The following is a 22,824-nucleotide window of genomic DNA, read 5'->3' as shown; positions in this document are numbered from 1 at the left end:
GCAGGGTGAGAGATAATGAGCTGGAAGAAATTGTGAAGAGTAAGGAGCAAAGATTACACCTAACCTAACCTCCAGGCATATGTTACAAGGTTTATAAGAAAAGAAAGGGAATGCTTACAGAAAATGTTAAGGATAGGGATTTTGCAGAGGATGGACCATGAATTCAGGAGGATACAGTTGGAAAGGTTTGGGATGGTTTTGTTTTGTTTTGTTTTAACCGATAAAGGGAATGTACCAAAAAGACAACAACATTCTATGTAGGGAAAATATTAAGAGCATCAAGGAAAAGGATGCACAATTTCACTGTTGTATTCAACATACAATTGCTATTGTATATGTTTTAATGTTCATAACAGCATTATTCACATAGTCAAAAGGTAGAAACAACCCAAACATCTAACAGTGGATGAATGAATAGACAAAATGTAGTTTATACATACAGTGGAATATTCATCTGCCTTTAAAAGCAATGAAATCTTGATACATGCTGCACCATGAATAAACCTTCAGACATTATGCTAAGTGAAATAAGCCAGATACAAAAGAACAAATACTGTAATAATTCCTATAATTCCACTTATATGAGGTACCTAGAGTAATCAAATTCATACAGACAGAATCTAGATTGATGGTTGCCAGGGATGGGGAGAAATGGGATTTGGGAGTTATTTTTTAATGGATATGGAGCTTCATTTTGAGAAGATGAAAAAGTTTTGGATATGGATGTTGGTGATATCCTTGAAATGTCCCCCTGAAAATGGTTAATTGTATGTTACATATATATTTTACCACAGTTTTTAAAAAATAGGTTTACTTAAAGTGGTTGAATATATGAGCAATACAAAATCGGTTATATTTGAAACAAGTATTATTTAAAAGGACATCGTTTACAATATCAACAAAAGAAACAAAATATCAAACAATAAGTGGAATAAAATGTGTAAGACCTATATGCAGAAAGTTGTAAAACTTTACAGGAAGTCATTAACAAAGAGCTAAATAGAGGGAGCAATAGCCCATGATCATGGATAGAACTATTAGAGTTCTAACAGGTTTTTGAAACTGTAAAATAAACTGAATGTTACTAAATAAATGAATTTAGTAACATTCCAAGATACAAAATCATCATACAAAAATCAGTTGCATTTCTATACATTAATAACAAACTATCTGAAAAATTAAGTTTAACCAAGGAGGTGAAAAATCTATACACAGAAAACTATAAAACATTAATGAAAGAAATTGAATAAGATACAAATAAATGGAAGGATATCCTGTGTTTGTGCATTGGAAGAATTCATATTGTTAAAATGTCCATACAGCCCAAAGCAATCTACAGATTCAGTGCAGTCACTATCAAAATTTCAATAACATTTATCACAGAAATAGAAAAAACAATTCTAAAATACACATGGAATCACAAAAATCTCCGAATAGCCAAAGCAATCTTGAGCAACAACAAAGCTAGAGACATCATACTCTCTGATTTTAAAATACACTGTGAAGCTATAGTAATCAAAATATTGTGGTTAGCATAAAATAGACATGTAGACCAATGGACCAAAATAAAGAGCCCAGAAATAAATACACACATTTACAGTCAATTGATCCTCAACAAAGATAACAAGAACACACAATGGGGAAATGGTAGTTTCTTCAATAAATTGTGTCGGAAAAACTGGATGTCCGCATGCAAAAGAATGAAACTGGACCCTTATCTCATACCATCTGTAAAAATGAACTCAAAATATACTTAGTACTTAAACATGAGACCTGAAACTGTAAAACTACTAGAAGAAAACACACGGGAAAAGCTTCTTGACAGTGGATCTGGACAATAATTTTTTGGCTATGACCCCAAAAGTACAGGCAACGAAAGCAAAAATATACAAAATGGGATTGCATCAAACTAAAAAGCTTTTGTACAGCAAAGGAGACAGTCTATGGAATGGGAGAAGATATTTGCAAATAATACATCTGATAAGGGGTTAATATTCAAAATATAGTCATGCATGGCTTAACAATGAGGATACTTTCTGAGAAATGTGTTGTTCAGTGATTTTGTTGTTCAGACATCATAGAGTGTAATCACACAAACCTAGATGGCATAGCCTACCATACACCTAGGCTATATGGTACAGCCTATTGCTTCTAGACTACAAACCTATATACCATGTTACTGTACTGAGTAGGCACTTATAACACGGTGGTATTTGTATATTTAAACATGGAAACAGCACAGTAAAAAATACAGTATTATAATCTTATGGGACCACTGTTGTATATGCAGTTTGTTCTTGACTGACATGTCGTTTTGCAGCACATGACTGTATAAGGAACTCAGACAATGTGATAACAAGAAAACAACCCAATTAAAAAATGGGCAAAGGATCTGAATAGACATTTCTCAAAAGAAAACATACACAAGTCCCACAGGTATATCAAAAGGTGCTCAACATCGCTAATCATCAGGGCAGTGCAAATCAAAACCACATAATATATCATCTCACACCTGTTAGAATAGCTATTATCAAAAAGCCAAAAGATAACTAACAAGTATTGGTAAAGATGTGGAGAAAAGGGAACTGTTTTACAGTGTTGGTGGGAATGTAAATTGGTACAGTCATGGAAAACAGTATGGAGATTCCCCCCAAAATAATAATAGAACAATTATGTGATCCAGCAATCCCATTTCTGAGTATGTGTCCAGAGAAATTGAAATTGATATGTCAAAGAGATATCTGCACTCCTATGTTCGTTGCAGCATTATTCACAATAGCCAGGATATGGAACCAACCTAAATGTCCATCAGCAGATGAATGGATAAAGAAAATGTGGTTTATATACACAATGGAATACTATTCAGCCTTACATTTACAACAGCATGGATGAATTTGGAGATCATTATCCTCAGTGAAATAAGCTAGATACAGAAAGACAAATGCAACTGCACAATTTCACTTATCTGTGAAATCTTACCAGGCTGAACTCATAGAAGCAAAAAGTAGAAGGATGGTTGCTGAGGGGCAGGGGAAATGTTGGGTCAGTAGGTACAAAGTTTCAGTTATGTAGAACAGGGGTCCCCAAACCCTGGGCTGCTGACCAGTACTGGTCCATGGCCTGTTAGGAACCAGGCCACAGCAGGAGGTGGGCAGCAGGCAAGTGAGCATTACGGCATGAGGTCCATCTCCTGTCAGATCAGTGGCAGCATTAGATTCTCATAGGTACATGAACCCTATTGTGAACTCCGCATGTGAAGGATCTAGGTTGTGTGCTCCTTATGAGAATCTAATGCCTGATGATCTGAGGTGGAACAGTTTCATCCCAAAACCTTTCCCCATTCATGTTCATGGAAAAATTGTCTTCCACAAAACTGGCGCTGGTGCCAAAAAGGTTAGGGACCACTAATGGAGAGAGAATAAGTTCTGGAGATCTAATGTACAGCATGAGGACTATAGTTGACTATAGTTAATAAGACTATGTTGTATACTTGAACTTTTCTGAGAGAGTGGATCTTTTTAAAATTTTTTTATTTATTTATTTATTTTTTTTTTGAGATGGAGTCTCGCTCTATCACTCAGGCTGTAGCGCAGTGGCGCAGTCTTGGCTCACTGCAATCTCCGCTTCCCAGGCTCAAGTGATTCTCCTGCCTCAGCCTCCTGAGTAGCTGGGATTATAGGCGCCCACCATTTTGCCCAGCTAATTTTTATATTTTTAGTAGAGATGGCGTTTTGCCTTGTTGGCCAGGCTGGTCTCGAACTCCTGACCTCAAGTGATCTGCCTGCCTTGGCCTCCCAAATTGCTAGGATTACAAGCTTGAGCCACCGTGTCCAGCCTAAGAGAGTGAATCTTAAATGTTCTTACCATACAAATACATAAGAAGTAACTAACTTTGTGAGATGATGGATATGTTAATTAGCTTGATAGCTTGATAATAATTTCATTATATATGTGTATTAAAACATGTACACCTCGAGTATATGCAATTTAAATTTGTCAGTTATACCCCAGTACTGCTGGTGGACGATTGATTGTAAAATTTATATGGAAATTTAAAGGTTCAGGAATAGCTAAAGAAGACAATGGGAATTGGGGACATAAGCACTTGCCCTAACAGATGTCAGGATATACTGTATTCTTGGACAGTGTATGATTCCTGCAGTTTTAGACATATCTACCAATGAAACAGAATGAAGAACCCAGAAATACCTCTTTGTTTTTACAGGATTCTGATACGTGTATGACAGAGATGGCATTGTAAGTTGGTAAAGAAATGAGGGGCTGTTTATTAATTGGAGCTGCAAAATTGGTCACCAGTTTGGGGGAAAAAGTGAAATCAGGCCCCTCGCGCCATTTACAAAAATCCTTGTGAGATGACTCAAGGGCTTAAATGTGAAATGAAAAACTTCAGTTTTTTAGAAGGAAAAATATATGTGAATATCTCTCTGGTTTGGCATGAATAGATTTCTGGCTTGGGATAAGTAAGGATTTTTTAGATAAGATACAGAAAGCTCCAACAATGAAAAAAATAATAAATTTTGTCATGTTAGAGGAAGAATTTCTGTTCATCAAAAGATACCTTAAAATGGAAAAGAGGATGCAGTGGGCGGAAGATATGTGCAACAGTTGTCCAACTAGAATGTGTCCAACACAAGAATTTGCATCTAGAACTCTTAACAATGAAAAAAGAAAAAACATAGAAAAATTAACATTATAAAAGTATTTTGTAGAGGAGAGGATACACATAGAAGCAGTGAAAATGAATGAACTATAGCTTCCCACAACTTCATGGATGAAGCTTTAATATCACAATGTTATATGAACAAAGTAATTGCCAAAGACTAAAAATGAAATAAAAGTTAAAATGGAATAAAATTTGCCAAAAATGAAATAAAATTTGAGGGGAATGATAAACAGAACATTCAGAGTAGTGGTTACTGGTTACCTCTTAAAGGCAGTCAAGGCAATTGGATGGAAGATGAGTCATGTGTGTTCATTATAAAGTTTAAATCCATTTAACAAAGCCATACCAGGCTCTAATGATAATTGAGTGTCACAAACAGAAGATTATAATTAATCTGCACCCCGGGTCTAAGATAAAGTATTCATTTATGCAGTTGCACACATTCATACATGTTGTGTGAAGATACAAATCAAGGTGACGAGGAATAATCTGGGAGTTTGTGTTTCCTGGGGTGACTGACATGAGCAGGCATTCATCTAGGTTTTCCCCCAAAACAGATTGTGGTGGTAAGGTGGTGTTAGATATCTGGTCAGGAACATCTAGAATTCTGTGGGTCTCCTCTTTCATTAATACCAATGAAAGTGTGAAGAGGCTTGCCCCCATTTGTCATGCTCTTGGTGCCAAGGACATGTAGAAGTAGAACACTGTGAAGTATTTTGTCCGCCCCCCCCCCCCCAACCCCCAGAGGTTTTTGGAGGGGAAAATACAGTAAAGTGACTTTATAAATATAACATTATAAATATCAAAAGAAGATTTGAAAAGAAGAAAGAAAAGGCTTCTCAGTTAATAGAGCTTCTGAGCTATCATTCAGGAAATACCTATATTAACATCTAATTAGTTCTTTACATTCACATTCTTCCTCTAGTCTTCTGGAAACAAGTCTCTCCTACCACAACTCAGATTGAATTCTATTTATCTGATTATTGATTTATTATGAAAATTACAAAATCATGTTATTTTTTATGTATTAGACCATATAGTTTGTTATAACAGTTCTGTGTTTCAGCTGTGGCAAGATTAGTTACGAGTTCTAAGTAATTTGTTTCTCCTGGTATTGTACCAAAGTTTTTGAATGACTGACTTAGGGGAAAATAAAGAGCAGGTTTATCATTATCCCTGTGTCACATAACTATATTTTACATATCCAGATACTTCCTTAAGTGGTAAAAAGATAGATATACAGGCAGCAAGCAAACATTTGCACCTAATCTTGAGATTACTAATCAAGTATCTTGAAAGTGGAGTAAGAGAAAATTGTAAAACCGCTGTTTTAGACCATGGCATATCCATCTAAAACATTAAAGCAAAGGACCCCTTGACATTGTATTTTAAAGAGGGAGCGATACTGTTGAGACATTTTTCTAATAGAGATTTTCTGAAGATAGTCTGCATCTTTGAGCCTCTGAACAATAGATCCCAACTGTGCTACTTATAATACTAGAAAGAGTAGTGGATTAGGTGTCAGAATATTCTTATCTCCAGAACCAGACTATGAGATCCTGAAAAACAAGGACATACATCTTTGTAAGTGAGTGGGTAACAGAGAGTATTATATTCTGCTACTTGCTAACCTTGTGATCTCAGTCTCCTCATCTCTAAATTAATACTCATACTTTTTTGTTAATCTCATAGGAAAATTAGGTGAGACTTACATAGGTGGAAATGTTTTGCATGCTGTAAAACACCACCAATATTTTAATATGAAATAAAGTGAAATCTAATGTAGTAATGAAATAGAAACTTCATGTCTAAATAAAAAAAAAAAATTTTCCAGTCTTTGGAATGATTTGAAAAACTATTTCCTGAACCTTTTAGTGAACACCATTGTGGGTGACTGACTGACTTTGCTTTTTTTTTTTTAACTCCCCTTGATTATTTACATTGATCTCAAAGGCACTTACTGCAAATCTGCCTCTCAAGTGTCTTACAACAGTATCTTTTAGTTATGTTGTATGTGATATAGCACTGATCAAAGAGAAGAAAATATCAGAAATCCAAAAATGTAAGGAATTAAAGGATTTTACAGTTATTAGGACTAGCCATGACTAGATTTATCAAGAAAAAGTGTTAATTGCAAAATTTAGTGTTTATTTCTTAACATTATGCAAGAATGATGTTTATCTTTGAGGTGGCAAGGGACAGTTCCTTAAAATACTTGGACATTTGAGCTAAATATGAATGCATAATTTTCTAAAATTAGGAAGGTGATTAATAAAAATTGATTAATTTAAAATAGTAAACACGAAAATGTTATAATTTATTACTTAGTTAATTTTATGAACATACAAAGGATATCTTATAAATAATGAATTTGGATTATTAATAGACAAATCTGATTTTGTCTTATTTATATACTACCAAGATATAATTAAAGAAGATATAACTTTGAAATTAAAATCCATATTCACAGTAAATACAACTTCAGTTCAGGTCTTTGCTACAATAAAATGAGATTTGTAAATAACTTAGGTTTTTCTGTTTGTTTTTTAGTTATTAAGTCGAAAAGACAAAACTACCTTTGAAAAATTAGAATATGTAATGAGTAAAGAAGATAACTACAAAAGACTCAGAGACTATATAAGTAGCTTAAAGATGACACCTTGCATTCCCTATTTAGGTGAGTTATGTCACTGTGTGTTTTTTGTTTCTAGTTGTTACTCTTCCTTACTCAGTAATTTATGTGAAATTCAAGGTATTTTTTAAATGTTTGTATCTTTTAAATAAGTTACTTCAAGATTGGTAAGCTGAAAAAAAATGCCTAAAGATAGTTGTTACCCTATTACCTGGAATGTATTTTCATATTAGATTAGCCTTTTGCCGTCAAGGTTTTTCATAGACTATTATGTTTTCTTAGAATAGGACCATATAGTAAAACAATATTTTTTAGCTGTTTTAGTAATGCTTTTAAAGAATATAATAGTTTGTAATGATGTTTAATACATTAAGGAAATTGATCAAAGTCCTTATATAGTGAGGAGATACTTTAGTGTGAATTCTGAAGTAGTCTCAATGCATATTGGTATTGTTGTTTACCTGAATGAAATGAGTTGATTCACTGTGGCAATTTAGCTTCGTGCTGAGACAGTTCTGTATTTCGCATCTCATCTAATTAAGAATTTATCTCTTTATTATATATATTGTAGTGCTTATAAATTCAAGAAGTATTTAACCAGTAATATTATAAGATTATTTTTAACAAAATATGAATAATGCTTTGTTAGGTGTTTGAATGAAAAGAAGACCCAAATAAGTTGTTCTTTTAAATAGGTATGTAAATCAAACATAAGGAAAATACATGATACATACCTAGCATACATAAAAATGAATTGATTTGATCCTATGTAGAGAGTAATCAAATGATGAAGATTTGGTGCTTTCTGGTCCTCCCCACCCCCCAGATTTTGTGTTTGATGAAATTACTCACACTAAATTTCAAGATAGCTATTTCTGAGAGTGATTACAGTGTCACCTTGAAGTGTTTACAGTCCCAGTGACTAGAAGACAAAGAAGGGACAAAGGCAGTTGATACATGCCCATTTAGCTACTATAGAACATCAACCTTAGTTTCCCAGAGAAGAGTTTAACTCTTTAGAATATTGTGGGACACCCTAGGATTGCAGAGAATGGGGACCTATTGTGTACCTTGTGTTGAAGGCAGAATACCCCTAAGCACAGTAGAGTTAGTGGCCGCTGCATCCCAGAATATTTTGTCCTGTTTCTTTGATAAACAGCTTAGGATCATAGTAAGCATGACTCTTATCAGAGAGGCTCTAAGCTGGATATTAGGAGAAAGACATTCTGTATGTGCTTTACATTTTTAGGTTGTTGCTGTCGTTGTTTGTTTTGTTTTGTTTGTTTTTTGAGACAGCCTCGCTCTGTTTCCTAGGCTGGAGCTCAGAGGTGTGATCGCTGCTTGCTGCAGCCTCTGCCTTCCAAGTGCAAGTGATTCTCCTGCTTCAGCCTCCCAAGTAGCTGGGATTACAGGCAAGCACCACCATGCCCAGCTAATTTTTGTATTTTTAGTAGAGACAGGGTTTCGCCATGTTGGCCAGGCTGGTCTTGAACTCCTGGCCTCAAGTGATCCGCCCATCTCAGTCTCCCAAAGTGCTGGGATTATAGGCATGAGCCATCACACCCAGCGTGGTGCTCTGTGTTTTACCATAGCCTTGGCTGTGCCCATACTTGCAAATATAATTCGAGGAGAGAAGGAATAGGGAATTTTTTCAAAAATAATACCTTCACAATTCAGAAGAATGTGTACTTTTTATAGTGTGAAGAACATTAGACTGAAAATTGGCAATCCTCAATTCCACAATGACTCTACAAGTCCTTATTTTTCAAGTCATTGAATTTTCTTCTTTGAGCCTTGTTCTCTTTACCTAGAAATAGCATGCATAGGACTAGAATCATGTTCTCCTTAAGGCTGGATGGGAGCATTGTGATATCTTCTTTCTTTCGTTTTTTTTTTTTTTTTTTTTTTTTTTTTTTTTTTGCGACAGAGTCTCACTCTGTTGTCCAGGCTAGAGTGCAGTGGCACAGTCTCGGCTCACTGCAACCTCCACCTCCTGGGTTCAAGTGATTCTCCTGCCTCAGCCTCCCAGGTAGCTGGGATTACAGGCATGCACCACCATGCCCAGCTAATTTTTGTATTTTTAGTCGAGATGGGGTTTCACCATATTGTCCAGGCTAGTCTTGAATTCCTGACCTCAAGTTGTCCGCCCACCTCAGCCTCCCAAATTGCTGGGATTATAGGCATGAGTGATGGCACCCAGCTGTAGTGATGTCTTCTAATTAACTTATTTTACTATCGAGAAAACCAAGATCCAGAAAGGGAGAAGACCTGGCTCATAGTCCTAAGACCTAGTTACTGACAGGTCTGCATTCTGAAGTCTTAACCTAGAGAGCTCCAATTATACCTGCTGAACTCTCATTTTAAAATTTACCAATTTTACGATTGCTTTCTTTTTCTCATTGAAATATGTTTTTCTCAAACTAAATTTCATAATTTGTATCTTCTAGAAAAGAAAATTAAGATTATTTTCCATTCAAAATGAGAAAATAAGATAATAGGAATCCTTATGCTGTGATTTCTAGTTGGGGACCTTCTTGTACTCTTGGACCTTCTTGACATTTTTCCACAGTGGAGACATCAGTACAGGATTGAAGCTGTGTGCGTCTGTATATGTGCTTAGGTACATTCATGCACTCTCATGCACACACAGAGAGAAAGTTGGGGAAGAAAGCACTAGCCAAGTTGGAGTTTAGTGGAATCAGGAAAGGTTTTCTAGTGGAGAATATACCTCTTCTATCTCAGCCCCCGACCTGAAACAAAGAGTAATCATACCTGCGGGTTAAAGCAAATGTGGAAAATGTTGAGGTACAGATGTTAATTTGGAGAAAATATTACAAGCATTGTTTTTCTTGTATCTTCCATTTTTCCCGTCATCTCCAATGACTCCTTCTTTTTTCAGTTCCCTTTCATTTTATATGTTCTCATGACGTAGGATCTTACGTTTCACACTCACCATGTAGTTCTGCTTCACTTTATACTTAAGCTAATTTAAAAGTATCTTATTCTTGTTGTCACCTTTTTCTCCATCTTCACTCTCTAGAAATTTTCCTAATAAGGTCACCAGTGACTTCCTGGTTGAAACATTTAATAGATGTTTCTCAAGCCCCATCTTAATTGTGTGAGGGTTGGTGTCAGTTATTTCTCCTCCTTGAAATCCTCCACAAGTAGCACCAGTCTTTCTTGGTTTCCCTTCTACATTTCTGGCTTTTGTTTTATTAGCTGCTCTTACTCTACCTTTGTCTCTTAAATGTATTCTTGAGAGGTCTCAGTCCACTTCTTTTCTTTCTTTCTTTTTTTTTTATTTTTTTATTTTTCGGAGACAGGGTCTCACCCTGTCATCCAGGCTGGTGTGCAGTGGCATGATCAGCTCACTGCAGCTTCAAACTTCTGGACTCAAGCGATCCTCCCACCTTAGCCTCTGCAGTAGCTGAGACTACAGGTGTGCACCACCAAGCACGGCTAATTAAAAATTTTTTTTTGTAGAGACAGGGTCTCGTCATGTTGCCCAGGCTGATCTCAAACTCCTGGCCTCAAGCAGTCTTGCTGCTTCAGCCCCCCAAAGTGCTGGGATTACAGGTGTGAGCCACTGGGCTCAGCCAGTCCACTTCTTTTCTTACTCTATATAATCGGAGTGGTCTCATTCAGGTTTTTTCTGTATATTGCCTGATCTTCCAAATCTAGACTGAATCTGTCTAACTTTGTGTATCACTGTATATTTTATATCTATCTGTATATCTTAGCTATCTACTTAATCCCTGGGGCCTTCTAACATTTTTAGATACTAAAATACTGATTCATTAAGTGAGAAAAATCTACAGGTATCTCCCATTCAACATGTGCAGAAGTGAATTCATCATCTCTTCTTCTTCCTCCAAACTTGATCCCCATCTGATCTCCTAGCTTTCTCTACCAGTGACCAGTCAGTGTAGTAGTATTGACACTGCGGTACCACACTACAGCCTGGTGTTTTAATGCATTTCTCTTTCCTCCTCCTCTGCTTCTCATATTCTCTAGTAAAATGCATGTGTCTGAGGGTTATCCAAGAATTAGAAAACAAAAGGCAGTGGGGAGGGTTCCAAGATGGCCGAACAGGAACAACTCCAGTCTACAGCTCCCAGCATGAGCAACACAGAAGACAGGTGATTGATGCATTTCCAACTGAGGTACCGGGTTCATCTCACTGGGGCTTGTCAGACAGTGGGTGCAGGACAGTGGGTGCAGCCCACCGAGCATGAGCTGAAGCAGGGCGAGGCATCACCTCACCCAGGAAGTGCAAGGGGTCAGGGAATTCCCTTTCCTAACCAAGGGAAGGTGTGACAGAAGGCACCTGGAAAATCAGGTCACTCCCACCCTAATACTGCACTTTTTCCAGAGGTCTTAGCAAATGGCACACCAGGAGATTAGATCCCGTGCCTGGCTCGGAGGGTGCCACGCCCACGGAGCCTTGTTCATTGCTAGCACAGCCATCTGAGATCGAATTGCAAGGCGGCAGCGAGGCTGGGGGAGGGGCATCCACCATTGCTGAGGCTTGAGTAGGTAAAGAAATTGGCCTGGAAGCTCAAACTGGGTGGAGCCACTGCAGCTCAAGGAGGCCTACCTGCCTCTGTAGAATCCACCTCTGGGGGCAGGGCATAGCCGAACAAAAGGCAGCAGAAACCTCTGCAGACTTAAATGTCTCTGTCTGACAGCTTTGAAGAGAGTAGTGGTTCTCGCAGCACAGAGTTTGAGATCTGAGAACAGACAGACTGCTTCCTCAAGTGGGTCCCTGACCCCCAAGTAGCCTAACTGGGAGACACCCCCCAGTAGGGGCAGACTGACACCTCACACGTCCGGGTAGCCCTCTGAGATGAAGCTTCTAGAGGAACAATCAGGCAGCAACATTTGCTGTTCAGCAATATTCACTGTTCTGCAGCCTCTGCTGCTGATATCCCTGCAAACAGGGTCTGGAGTGGACCTCCAGCAAACTCCAACAGACCTGCAGCTGCAGGTGCTGACTGTTAGAAGCAAAACTAACAGAAAGGACATCCACACCAAAACCCAATCTGTATGTCACCATCATCAAAGACCAAAGGAAGATGAAACCACAAAGATGGGGAAAAAACAGAACAGAAAAGCTGAAAATTCTAAAAATCAGAGCACCTCTCCCCCTCCAAAGGAATGCAGCTCCTTGCCAGCAACAGAACAAAGCTGGATGGATAATGACTTTGACGAGTTGAGAGAAGAAGGCTTCAGATTATCAAACTTCTCTGAGCTAAAGGAGGAAGTTCGAACCCGTTGCAAAGAAGCTAAAAACCTTGAGAAAAGATTAGACGAATGGCTAACTAGAATAACCAGTGTAGAGAAGTCCTTAAATGACCTGATGGAGCTGAAAACCATGGCACAAGAACTACGTGACGCATGCACAAGCTTCAGTAGCCTATTCGATCAACTGGAAGAAAGGTTATCAGTGATTGAAGATCAAATGAATGAAATGAAGCGAGAAGAGAAGTTTAGAGAAAAAAAGAGTAAAAAGAAACGAACAAAGCCTCCAAGAAAAATGGGGCTATGTGAAAAGACCAAATCTACGTCTGATTGGTATACCTGAAAGTGACAGGGAGAATGGAACCAAGTTGGAAAACACTCTGCAGGATATTATCCAGGAGAACTTCACCAACCTAGCAAGGCAGGCCAACATTCAGATTCAGGAAATACAGAGAGTGCCACAAAGATACTCCTCGAGAAGAGCAACTCCAAGACACATAATTGTCAGATTCACCAAAGTTGAAATGAAGGAAAAAATGTTAAGGGCAGCCAGAGAGAAAGGTCGGGTTACCCACAAAGGGAAGCCCATCAGACTAACAGCAGATCTCTCTGCAGAAACTCTACAAGCCAGAAGAGAGTGAGGGCCAATATTCAGCATTCTTAAAGAAATGAATTTTCAACCCAGAATTTCATATCTAGCCAAACTAAGCTTCATAAGTGAAGGAGAAATAAAATCCTTTACAGACAAGCAAATGCTGAGAGATTTTGTCACCACCAGGCCTGCCTTACAAGAGCTCCTGAAGGAAGCGCTAAACATGGAAAGGAACAACTGGTACCAGCCACTGCAAAAACATGCCAAATTGTAGAGACCATTGATGCTAGGAAGAAACTGTGTCAACTAATGAGCAAAATAACCAGCGAACATCGTAATGACAGGATCAAATTCACACATAACAATATTAACTAAATGTAAATGGGCTAAATGCTCCAATTAAAAGACACAGACTGGCAAATTGGATAAAGAGTCAAGACCCATCAGTGTGCTGTATTCAGGAGACCCATCTCATGTGCAGAGACACACATAGGCTCAAAATAAAGGGATGGAGGAAGATCTGCCAAGCAAATGGAAAACAAAAAAAGGGGTTGCAATCCTAGTCTCTGATAAAACACTTTAAACCAACAAAGATCAAAAGAGACAAAGCCATTACATAATGGTAAAGGGATCAATTCAACAAGAAGAGCTAACTATCCTAAATATATATGCACCCAATACGGGAGCACCCAGATTCATAAAGCAAGTCCTTAGAGACCTACAAAGAGACTTAGACTCCCACACGATAATAATGGGAGACTTTAACACCCCACTGTCAACATTAGACAGATCAACAAGACAGAAGGTTAACAAGGATATCCAGGAATTGAACTCAGCTCTGCACCAAGCAGACCTAATAGACATCTACAGAACTCTCCACCCCAAATCAACAGAATATACATTCTTCTCAGCACCACGTCGCACTTATTCCAAAATTGACCACATAGTTGGAAGTAAAGCACTCCTCAGCAAATGTAAAAGAACAGAAATTATAACAAACTGCCTCTCAGACCACAGTGCAATCAAACTAGAACTCAGAATTAAGAAACTCACTCAAAGTCACTCAACTACATGGAAACTGAACAACCTGCTCCTGAATGACTACTGGGTACATAACAAAATGAAGGCAGAAATAAAGATGTTCTTTGAAACCAACGAGAACAAAGACACAACATACCAGAATCTCTGGGACACATTTAAAGCAGTGTGTAGAGGGAAATTTATAGCACTAAATGCCCACAAGAGAAAGCAGGAAAGATCTAAAATTGACACCCTAACGTCACAATTGAACTAGAGAAGCTAGAGCAAACACCTTCAAAAGCTAGCAGAAGGCAAGAAATAACTAAGATCAGAGCAGAACTGAAGGAGATAGAGACACAAAAAACCCTTCAAAAAAATCAATGAATCCAGGAGCTGGTTTTTTTTAAAAGATCAACAAAATAGACCACTAGCAAGACTATATATATAATAAAGAAAAGAGAGGAATCAAATAGACACAATAAAAAATGATAAAGGGGATATCACTACCGATCCCACAGACGTACAAACTACCAACAGAGAATACTGTAAACACCTCTCTGCACGTAAACTAGAAAATCTAGAAGAAATGGATAAATTCCTGAACACATACACCCTCCCAAGACTAAACCAGGAAGAAGTTGAATCCCTGAATAGACCAGTAACAGGCTCTGAAATTGAGGCAATAATTAATAGCCTACCAACTAAAGAAAGTCCAGAACCAGACGGATTCACAGCCAAATTCTACGAGAGGTACAAGGAGTTGCTGGTACCATTCCTTCTGAAACTATTCCAATCAATAGAAAAAGAGGGAATCCTCCCTAACTCATTTTATGAGGCCAGCATCATCCTGATACCAAAGCCTGGCAGAGACACAAAAAAAAGAGAGAATTTTAGACCAATATCCCTGATGAACATGGATGCAAAAATCCTCAATAAAATACTGGCAAACCGAATCCAGCAGCACATCGAAAAGCTTATCCACCATGATCAAGTGGGCTTCATCCCTGGGTTGCAAGGCTGGTTCAACATATGCAAATCAATAAACATAATCCAACATATAAACAGAACCAAAGACAAAAACCACATGATTATCTCAATAGATGCAGAAAAGGTCTTTGACAAAATTCAACAGCCCTTCATGCTAAAAACTCTCAATAAATTAGGTATTGATGGGACGTATCTCAAAATAATAAGAGCTATTTATGATAAACCCACAGCCAATATCATACTGAATGGGCAAAAACTGGAAGCATTCCCTTTGAAAACTGGCACAAGACAGGGATGCCCTCTCTCACCACTCCTATTCAACATAGTGTTGGAAGTTCTGGCCAGGGCAATCAGGCAGGAGAAAGAAATAAAGGGTATTCAATTAGGAAAAGAGGAAGTCAAATTGTCCCTGTTTGCAGATGACGTGATTATACATTTAGAAAACCCCATCATCTCTGCCCAAAATCTCCTTAAACTGCTAAGCAACTTCAGCAAAGTCTCAGGATACAAAATCAATGTGCAAAAATCACAAGCATTCTTATACACCAGTAACAGACAGAGAGCCAAATCATGAGTGAACTCCCATTCACAATTGCTTCAAAGATAATAAAATACCTAGGAATCCAACTTACAAGGGATGTGAAGGACCTCTTCAAGGAGAACTACAAACCACTGCTCAACGAAATAAAAGAGGACACAAACAAATAGAAGAACAATCCATGCTCATGGGTAGGAAGAATCAATATCGTGAAAATGGCCATACTGCCCAAGATAATTTATAGATTCAATGCCATCTCTATCAAGCTACCAATGACTTTCTTCACAGAATTGGAAAAAACTACTTTAAAGTTCATATGGAACCAAAAAAGAACCCACATTGCCAAGACAATCCTAAGCCAAAAGAACAAAGCTGGAGGCATCACGCTACCTGACTTCAAACTATACTACAAGCCTACAGTAACCAAAACAGCATGATACTGTTACCAAAACAGAGATATAGACCAATGGAACAGGACAGAGCCCTCAGAAATAATACCACGCATCTATAACCATCTGATCTTTGACAAACTTGACAAAAACAAGAAATGGGGAAAGGATTCCCTATTTAATAAATGGTGCTGGGAAAACTGGCTAGCCATATGTAGAAAGCTGAAATTGGATTCCTTCCTTACACCTTACACAAAAATTAATTCAAGATGGATTAAAGACTTAAATGTTAGACCTAAAACCATAAAAACCCTAGAAGAAAACCTAGGCAATACCATTCAGGACATAGGCATGGGCAAGGACTTCATGTCTAAAACACCAAAAGGAATGGCAACAAAAGCCAAAATTGACAAATGGAATATAATTAAACTAAAGAGCTTCTGCACAGCAAAAGAAACTACCATCAGAGTGAACAGGCAACCTACAGAATGGGAGAAAATTTTTGCAATCTACTCATCTGACAAAGGGCTAATACCAGAATCTACAAAGAATTCAAACAAATTTACAAGAAAAAAACAACCCCATCAAAAAGTGGGCAAAGGATATGAACAGGCACTTCTCAAAAGAAGACATTTATGCAGCCAACAGACACATGAAAAGATGCTCATCATCACTGGCCATCAGAGAAATGCAAATCAAAACCACAATGAGATACCATCTCACACCAGTTAGAATGGCAATCATTAAAAAGTCAGGAAACAACAGGTGCTGGAGAGGATGTGGAGAAATAGGAACACTTTTACACTGTTGGTGGGACTGTAAACTAGTTCAACCATTGTGGAAGACAGTGTGGCGATTCCTCAAGGATCTAGAACTAGAGATACCATTTGACCCAGCCATCCCATTACTGGGTATATATACCCAAAGGATTATAAATCATGCAACTGTAAAGACACATGCACATGTATGTTTATTGCGGCACTATTCACAATAACAAAGACTTGGAACCAACCCAAATGTCCAACAATGATAGACTGGATTAAGAAAATGTGGCACATACGCACCATGGAATACTATGCAGCCATAAAAAAAGATGAGTTCATGTCTTTTGTAGGGACACGGATGAAGCTGGAAACCATCATTCTGAGCAAACTATCGCAAGGACAGAAAACCAAACACCGCATGTTCTCACTCATAGGTGGGAATTGAACAATGAGAACACTTGGACACAGGAAGGGGAACATTACACACTGGGGCCTGTTGTGGGGTGGGGGGAGGGGGGAGGGATAGCATTAGGAGATATACCTAATGTAAATGACAGGTTAATGGGTGCAGCACACCAACATGGCACATGTATACATATGTAACAAACCTGCACATTGTGTACATGTACCCTAGAACTTAAAGTATAATTTAAAAAGAAACCAAAAAGGGGAAAAAAAAAAAAAACAGAAGGAAATTAAGAACATACACTATAGCATCTGCATAATTTTAGATACTGGTATTCTTCATATAGTTCGTCCCTATCTGGGTATGTGAAGAAGCATCTTGATTGTGAGATTATTGTGGACTCCTGGGCATAAATATTTGGTAGACATGGGAAAGGAAAATGAAACATTTGTCAGATGAGTTTTTATGACTCAGTTTAGTTCGTTTCCAGTATGAAAATCATCCTTTTAATGTAATGACCTCTTTGCCTTATAGCAAACCGTTAGATTAAATGTATTTAATCTATTAAAACATACATGGTTTTGACTTCAGAATCCTTTTCTATTCCTGTGAAGCTAGGCTTAGTACAGTTGACAAAAACTTCAGCATTTATAAATGCTGTACATTTGATAGAAGTTGCCTTAAGGACAATTAAAAGGCAAAACTCATTATGCAAATTGGTAGCTTCATTTAACTATTCCTCTTCAAGTATACAGAGTTTGCATAATGCTATGCTTTATTCATTATGTCTGCAGAGGTTATTATGGAAAGAATATATCAGTGAAATATCTATAGTGAATAGAAAAAAGGTAACAGCTAATGATTTCTTAACATGAGGTATATGGTCCAAACTAATAGTTTTTTCTCCCCTAAAAATGAGAACCAAAACCTACCAATTTTTGTGAAGCTTGTGAAAGGGAGTAGAGTCCTATATGCTGATAAAACTCTTATTTTGATACCACCAAATTTATCTGTAGTTCAATGTGGATTAAATTATAAGAAGTAGAAATGTTTTCTTGGCTCTCAACTCATCATCCCTTGAAAAATTGTCTCTTCTGTTGGTTTGCATTCAAGGTAAAAATTAGTCAGCTTGGACAATATCGTGAAAAATTCTTAGAATAAGGATATAATTTGTCTAGAGAGGAATAGTTGGCAAATCTGAAGGAAAAAATTGCTTTATAAGAGAATTATTGCTTTTAAATCTGAAAGTCATTAATAACACTTATTTGTTCTTGTCATTGGAGAACAGTCTTAAGGGGCTTGTTGAAGAATTTGGCATGGTAAGTTTTATTTTGCTGACGAGCGCAAACTAGAATATTGTGAAAAAAATAATTTAGTCATATGAAACATCATAAATATTCTTTAATGTGCTTTTTCTAAGCCTCATTTCTACTTTATGTACTACAAAGATGCAGTAGCTCGACCAAGAAAGCATATTTTGGCCAGGTGCGGTGGTTCACGCGTGTCATCCTAGCACTTTGGGAGGCTGAGGCAGGTGGATCACCTGAGGTCAGGAGTTCGAGACCAGCCTGGCCAACATGGCAAAACCACATCTCTACTAAAAAATACAAAAAACTAGCTGAGTGTGGTGGCACACGCCTGTACTCCCACTCCAGCTTGGGTGACAGAGCAAGACTCCATCTCAAAAAAAAAAAAAAAAAACACCATATTTTTTGAACTATGGAAATCAGTAAATTGTTGCAGTACTCTATACTGCTTCCTATTAAGTAGAAGCAGAATGTAACAGAAAAGTTTTTGTAAAATCTCTAGCCCTCTGTAGAATGTGAGTATACTCTTTTGATGGATCTAGATATGACTCCTTTTTCCTATTGGAGAGAGACTTCTTCCCCTTCCCCATTTAATTTTTAATTTAATATGTCAGGTTTTCATGGTAGTACTTTTTTGTTAGAAGAGAAATGCTGTTCTTATAACCCTCTGTAATATAGTGTTCCTTGCCTACTGCTCTCTGAAAAGCACCGTTTATGATATTTTCATTAATCTGTCTCCTCCTCAACAGAATGTAAGCCCCTATTTGTCTTGGTTTAAGGGTTTATCCTTACTGCATCTAGAACAAAAGTAGTCATATAATAAATGTTTCTTGGTTCAACTAATCATCCCTTTCTAGCTCTTCCCATTGTTTCAGTGATTTTGATTTAATTTCTGTTTAAACAATAAATGTATTTGCGTGGCATATTTGCATGGATCAACTCCTTACCCACCCCTGATTTTTTTTGTTGTTGTTATTTTGTTTTGTTTTTGGTGCCTCAGCTGGCACCTAGTATTTACTTAGCACTGTGCTTGGTGCTAAATATATAGCAAGAGATTACAATGGGCTTTGTCCCTGCCTTTATAGAACTTAATATCTCTGGAATTACAAAGGTCCAGGATATCATTAACCTCATGAATAATCTCTCCTCTTTTCTATATCCTGGAAGAGATGCATATCATTGCCTTGTGCCTTACATTGTTAGTGGTGTCCTTATCATAGTTAATGACATTTTTAAAGCATACCTAAAATGATAAGAATCTTACCGATTTGGTTTTCAGTCGTTTTTGCGTATATTGAATTGTTAAATATTCAGTAGAATATAGTTATTTAGTTTTAGAAATTTCTAACTCATGTAAAAATGTTTTCAAGAATAATAGTTTTGTATTCATATTTCTATTCAGATAATTTCAACAAAGTCCAAGTCTTTTTGCTGATCTGTAGGAATTAAAAGGAGATTTTTCCTCTCGTTTGATAGAATTTTTCTTCAATATGTAAGGCTCTGACACTGATCTCAAAAATGCCTGTTGGTCAATAAATGTCATTGGCTTTTAATATTTTAAGTTTTATTCCATTTTCCTTTCTTTAGTTTGATTTGTCAATAATATACATTATGGATTACCTTACCCTATTCTTTTAATTACATGTTGTTATATATTGTATACTAAAACAGCAGTAAAGCATCTTCACTGATTTTCTTTTGGATTTGAGAATAAGCTCTGACCAAATGGCAGCTAGCCCCTTTTCTTTAGCCAGAATTACATCCCCATTTTCCATTACCTCATTTATATATTTTTTTACCCTCACTCTTTTATATATTTAAAATTCCTCTAAGTTCTTTGTTGATATGTTTTCTGACGTTTACTTTAGACCAAAGACTTCTGAAATAAAAGAGCTGGGGGTGGGGTTGTGTTAATTTTATCCCCATGTTCATAGTGTTTTCTTTAAGTGCCTTGTCTTTCTAAAAAAAATAAGAACAGCAGCTATACAGATCTGCATGCTAATTGTAAACAGAATCAGATTCCCCTAACAACAGTTTTACCAGTGGTGTTTCCAACTGTGAATATTTCAGTGATTTGTTTTGTAATTTTTTTAAGCAGGCTTTAGCAGGAAAGTAATAATTTCACTAACATTTATTCAACACTTAGGCCTGTATAGCTGACACTGTACTTCATATAGATTATCTAATACATAACAGCAGTAATGATACTTGTATTTTACAGGTGAAGAAACTGAGACAAAGGAGGTTAAATTGACTTGCTGTAAAGATATGTATTTCATTCACAGCTCAAAGAAAGCATTATGGATTACATTAAAATTTGGGGTATCTGTGTTCAGGTTAAAATTTTGAGTTCATTCATCAGTCTTTCCTATAATTATGTGTAAAATTATAACTTGATAACAGTTAACTCCACTGATAAAACTAAAAAGTGGGCGGGCATGGTGGCTCATGCCTGTAATCCCAGCACTTTGGGAGGCCAAGGCAGGCGGATCACCTGAGGTCAGGAGTTCGAGACTAGCCTGGCCAATTTGGTGAAACCCCATCTCTACTGAAAATACAAAAATTAGCTGGGTGTGGTGGTGGGCGCCTGTAATCCCAGCTAATGGGGAGGCTGAGGCAGGAGAATCGCTTGAACCCGGGAGGCAGAGGTTGCAGTGAGCCGAGATTGTGCCATTGCACTTCAGCATGGGCAACAAGAGCGAAACTCTGTCTCAAAAAGAAAAAAAAAACTGAAAAGTGAGCTAGTTTAAGATAAGATGGCCGTTTTTTCAGGGCGAGGTCATAGCCTTGTAAGTGGAATCATTGTTTTCTTACTTGGTTATTTTTCACAGACACTAGAATAAAAAGACTAAAAACTTGTTAGGGTATAATAATCTTTAACTTACTACAAAGATTAATTTAAATATATGTAAACCATATTACTTTAGTACAGATTTATAAGTTATTTAAAATGTTTTTATGATTGTGGAAGGTTTATTCTGCTTCTTATATTACCAGCAGGAGTCCTAAGAAATATAATGCTAAGAGAATAGCACTCTCCTATCATGACTCAGAGTTAAGTAAACATTAGAATGAAAATTGATCTTTATTCTACGAGGCGTGAAGCCCAGAGATAGTGTATTTGTAGGTGTCTACTAAATTTCAAGTTGCTGTCTAATTTTGGCATTTTCCAAAATCTCAAATTTTTAAAATCTGCTTCAGGAGGTCAAGTGTTCTAGGCAATGATGGCCTCCCATTTAGTCCAGAATAGAGTCTATATCTGTTGTAGGATAAAATTCATTAACTTATTCTTGACTGGACACAGTGGCTCACACCTGTAATCCCAGTGCTTAGGGAGGCCAAGGTGGGAGGATCACTTGAGGCCGGGAGTTTGAGACCAACCTGGGCAACACAGTGAGACCCCATCTCTACAAAGAAAATACGAAAATTAGCTGGGCATGGTGGCATGCACCTGTAGTCCCAGCTACTCAGGAGGCTAAGGTGGGAGGATTGTTTGAGCCCAGGAGTTCGACGTTACAGTGAGCTAAGATCGTGCCACTGCACTCCAGCCTGGGTGACATAGTGGGACCCTGTCTAAAAAAAACAAAAAAATTAAAGAAAAGAATCCTTCTATAAACCAGCTCTAAGAGAAGGTTGTAGTTCAGTCTTACTGAAGATAAGGCAAACCCATCTTTATTCCTAGATGACCTGCAAAGTAGGTAGCTCTTGGACCTTACCTACCACACAAATGAGCTAACCTGGTCTTTCACAAGACTCTCTTTAGGCTGAAATTCATACTATGTCTCTTCTTGCCTTAAGTTTTCTTTTTATTTTTGGTCCAGCCACTTAACTGCCTACTATAACAGCTGGCATGGCTTTGTTAGATTTGCAAGTGAAGATAATGGATCAATGTAATTTCATACCCGAAAACTTGGATATTGTTTTGTTTTTTGAGAAAGAGTCTAACTCTGTCCCCCAGGCTCGAGTGCAGTGGCATAATCTCGGCCCACTGCAAGCAATTCTTCTGCCTCAGCCTCCCAAGTAGCTGGGTTTACAGGCATGTGCCACATCTGGCTAATTTTTGTGTTTTCAGTAGAGATGGGGTTTCCCCATGTCGGCCAGGCTGGTCTCAAACTCCCGAGCTCAAGTGATCCACCTGCCTCGGCCTCCCAAAGTCTTGGGATTACAGATGTGAGCCACCACGCCTGGCCCGGATATTGTTTTTAAAACACGTTTGTTGATCACCTACTCTATGCAAGGTGCTATGATTTGTATTGCAGAAAGT

At 37.6% G+C, this 22,824-nt stretch overlaps 1 protein-coding gene across 8 annotated transcripts in view; it reads left to right on the top strand.

Moving 5' to 3' along the window:
• Window positions 1–22,824, top strand: part of RALGPS2 (Ral GEF with PH domain and SH3 binding motif 2) — a 185,788-nt gene that overhangs the window by 92,729 nt on the left and 70,235 nt on the right. For all 8 annotated transcript variants that reach the window (XM_031013660.3, XM_031013656.3, XM_055366711.2 and 5 more), the window contains one exon: window positions 7,235–7,361. In XM_031013660.3, coding sequence (XP_030869520.1) covers window positions 7,235–7,361 — 127 coding nt within the window. The remainder of the gene's footprint in view (window positions 1–7,234; window positions 7,362–22,824) is intronic.

Source organism: Gorilla gorilla, chromosome 1, assembly GCF_029281585.2.
Source record: "Gorilla gorilla gorilla isolate KB3781 chromosome 1, NHGRI_mGorGor1-v2.1_pri, whole genome shotgun sequence".
Classification (NCBI taxonomy): domain Eukaryota; kingdom Metazoa; phylum Chordata; class Mammalia; order Primates; family Hominidae; genus Gorilla; species Gorilla gorilla.
This window is presented reverse-complemented; position numbering and strand designations above follow the sequence as displayed.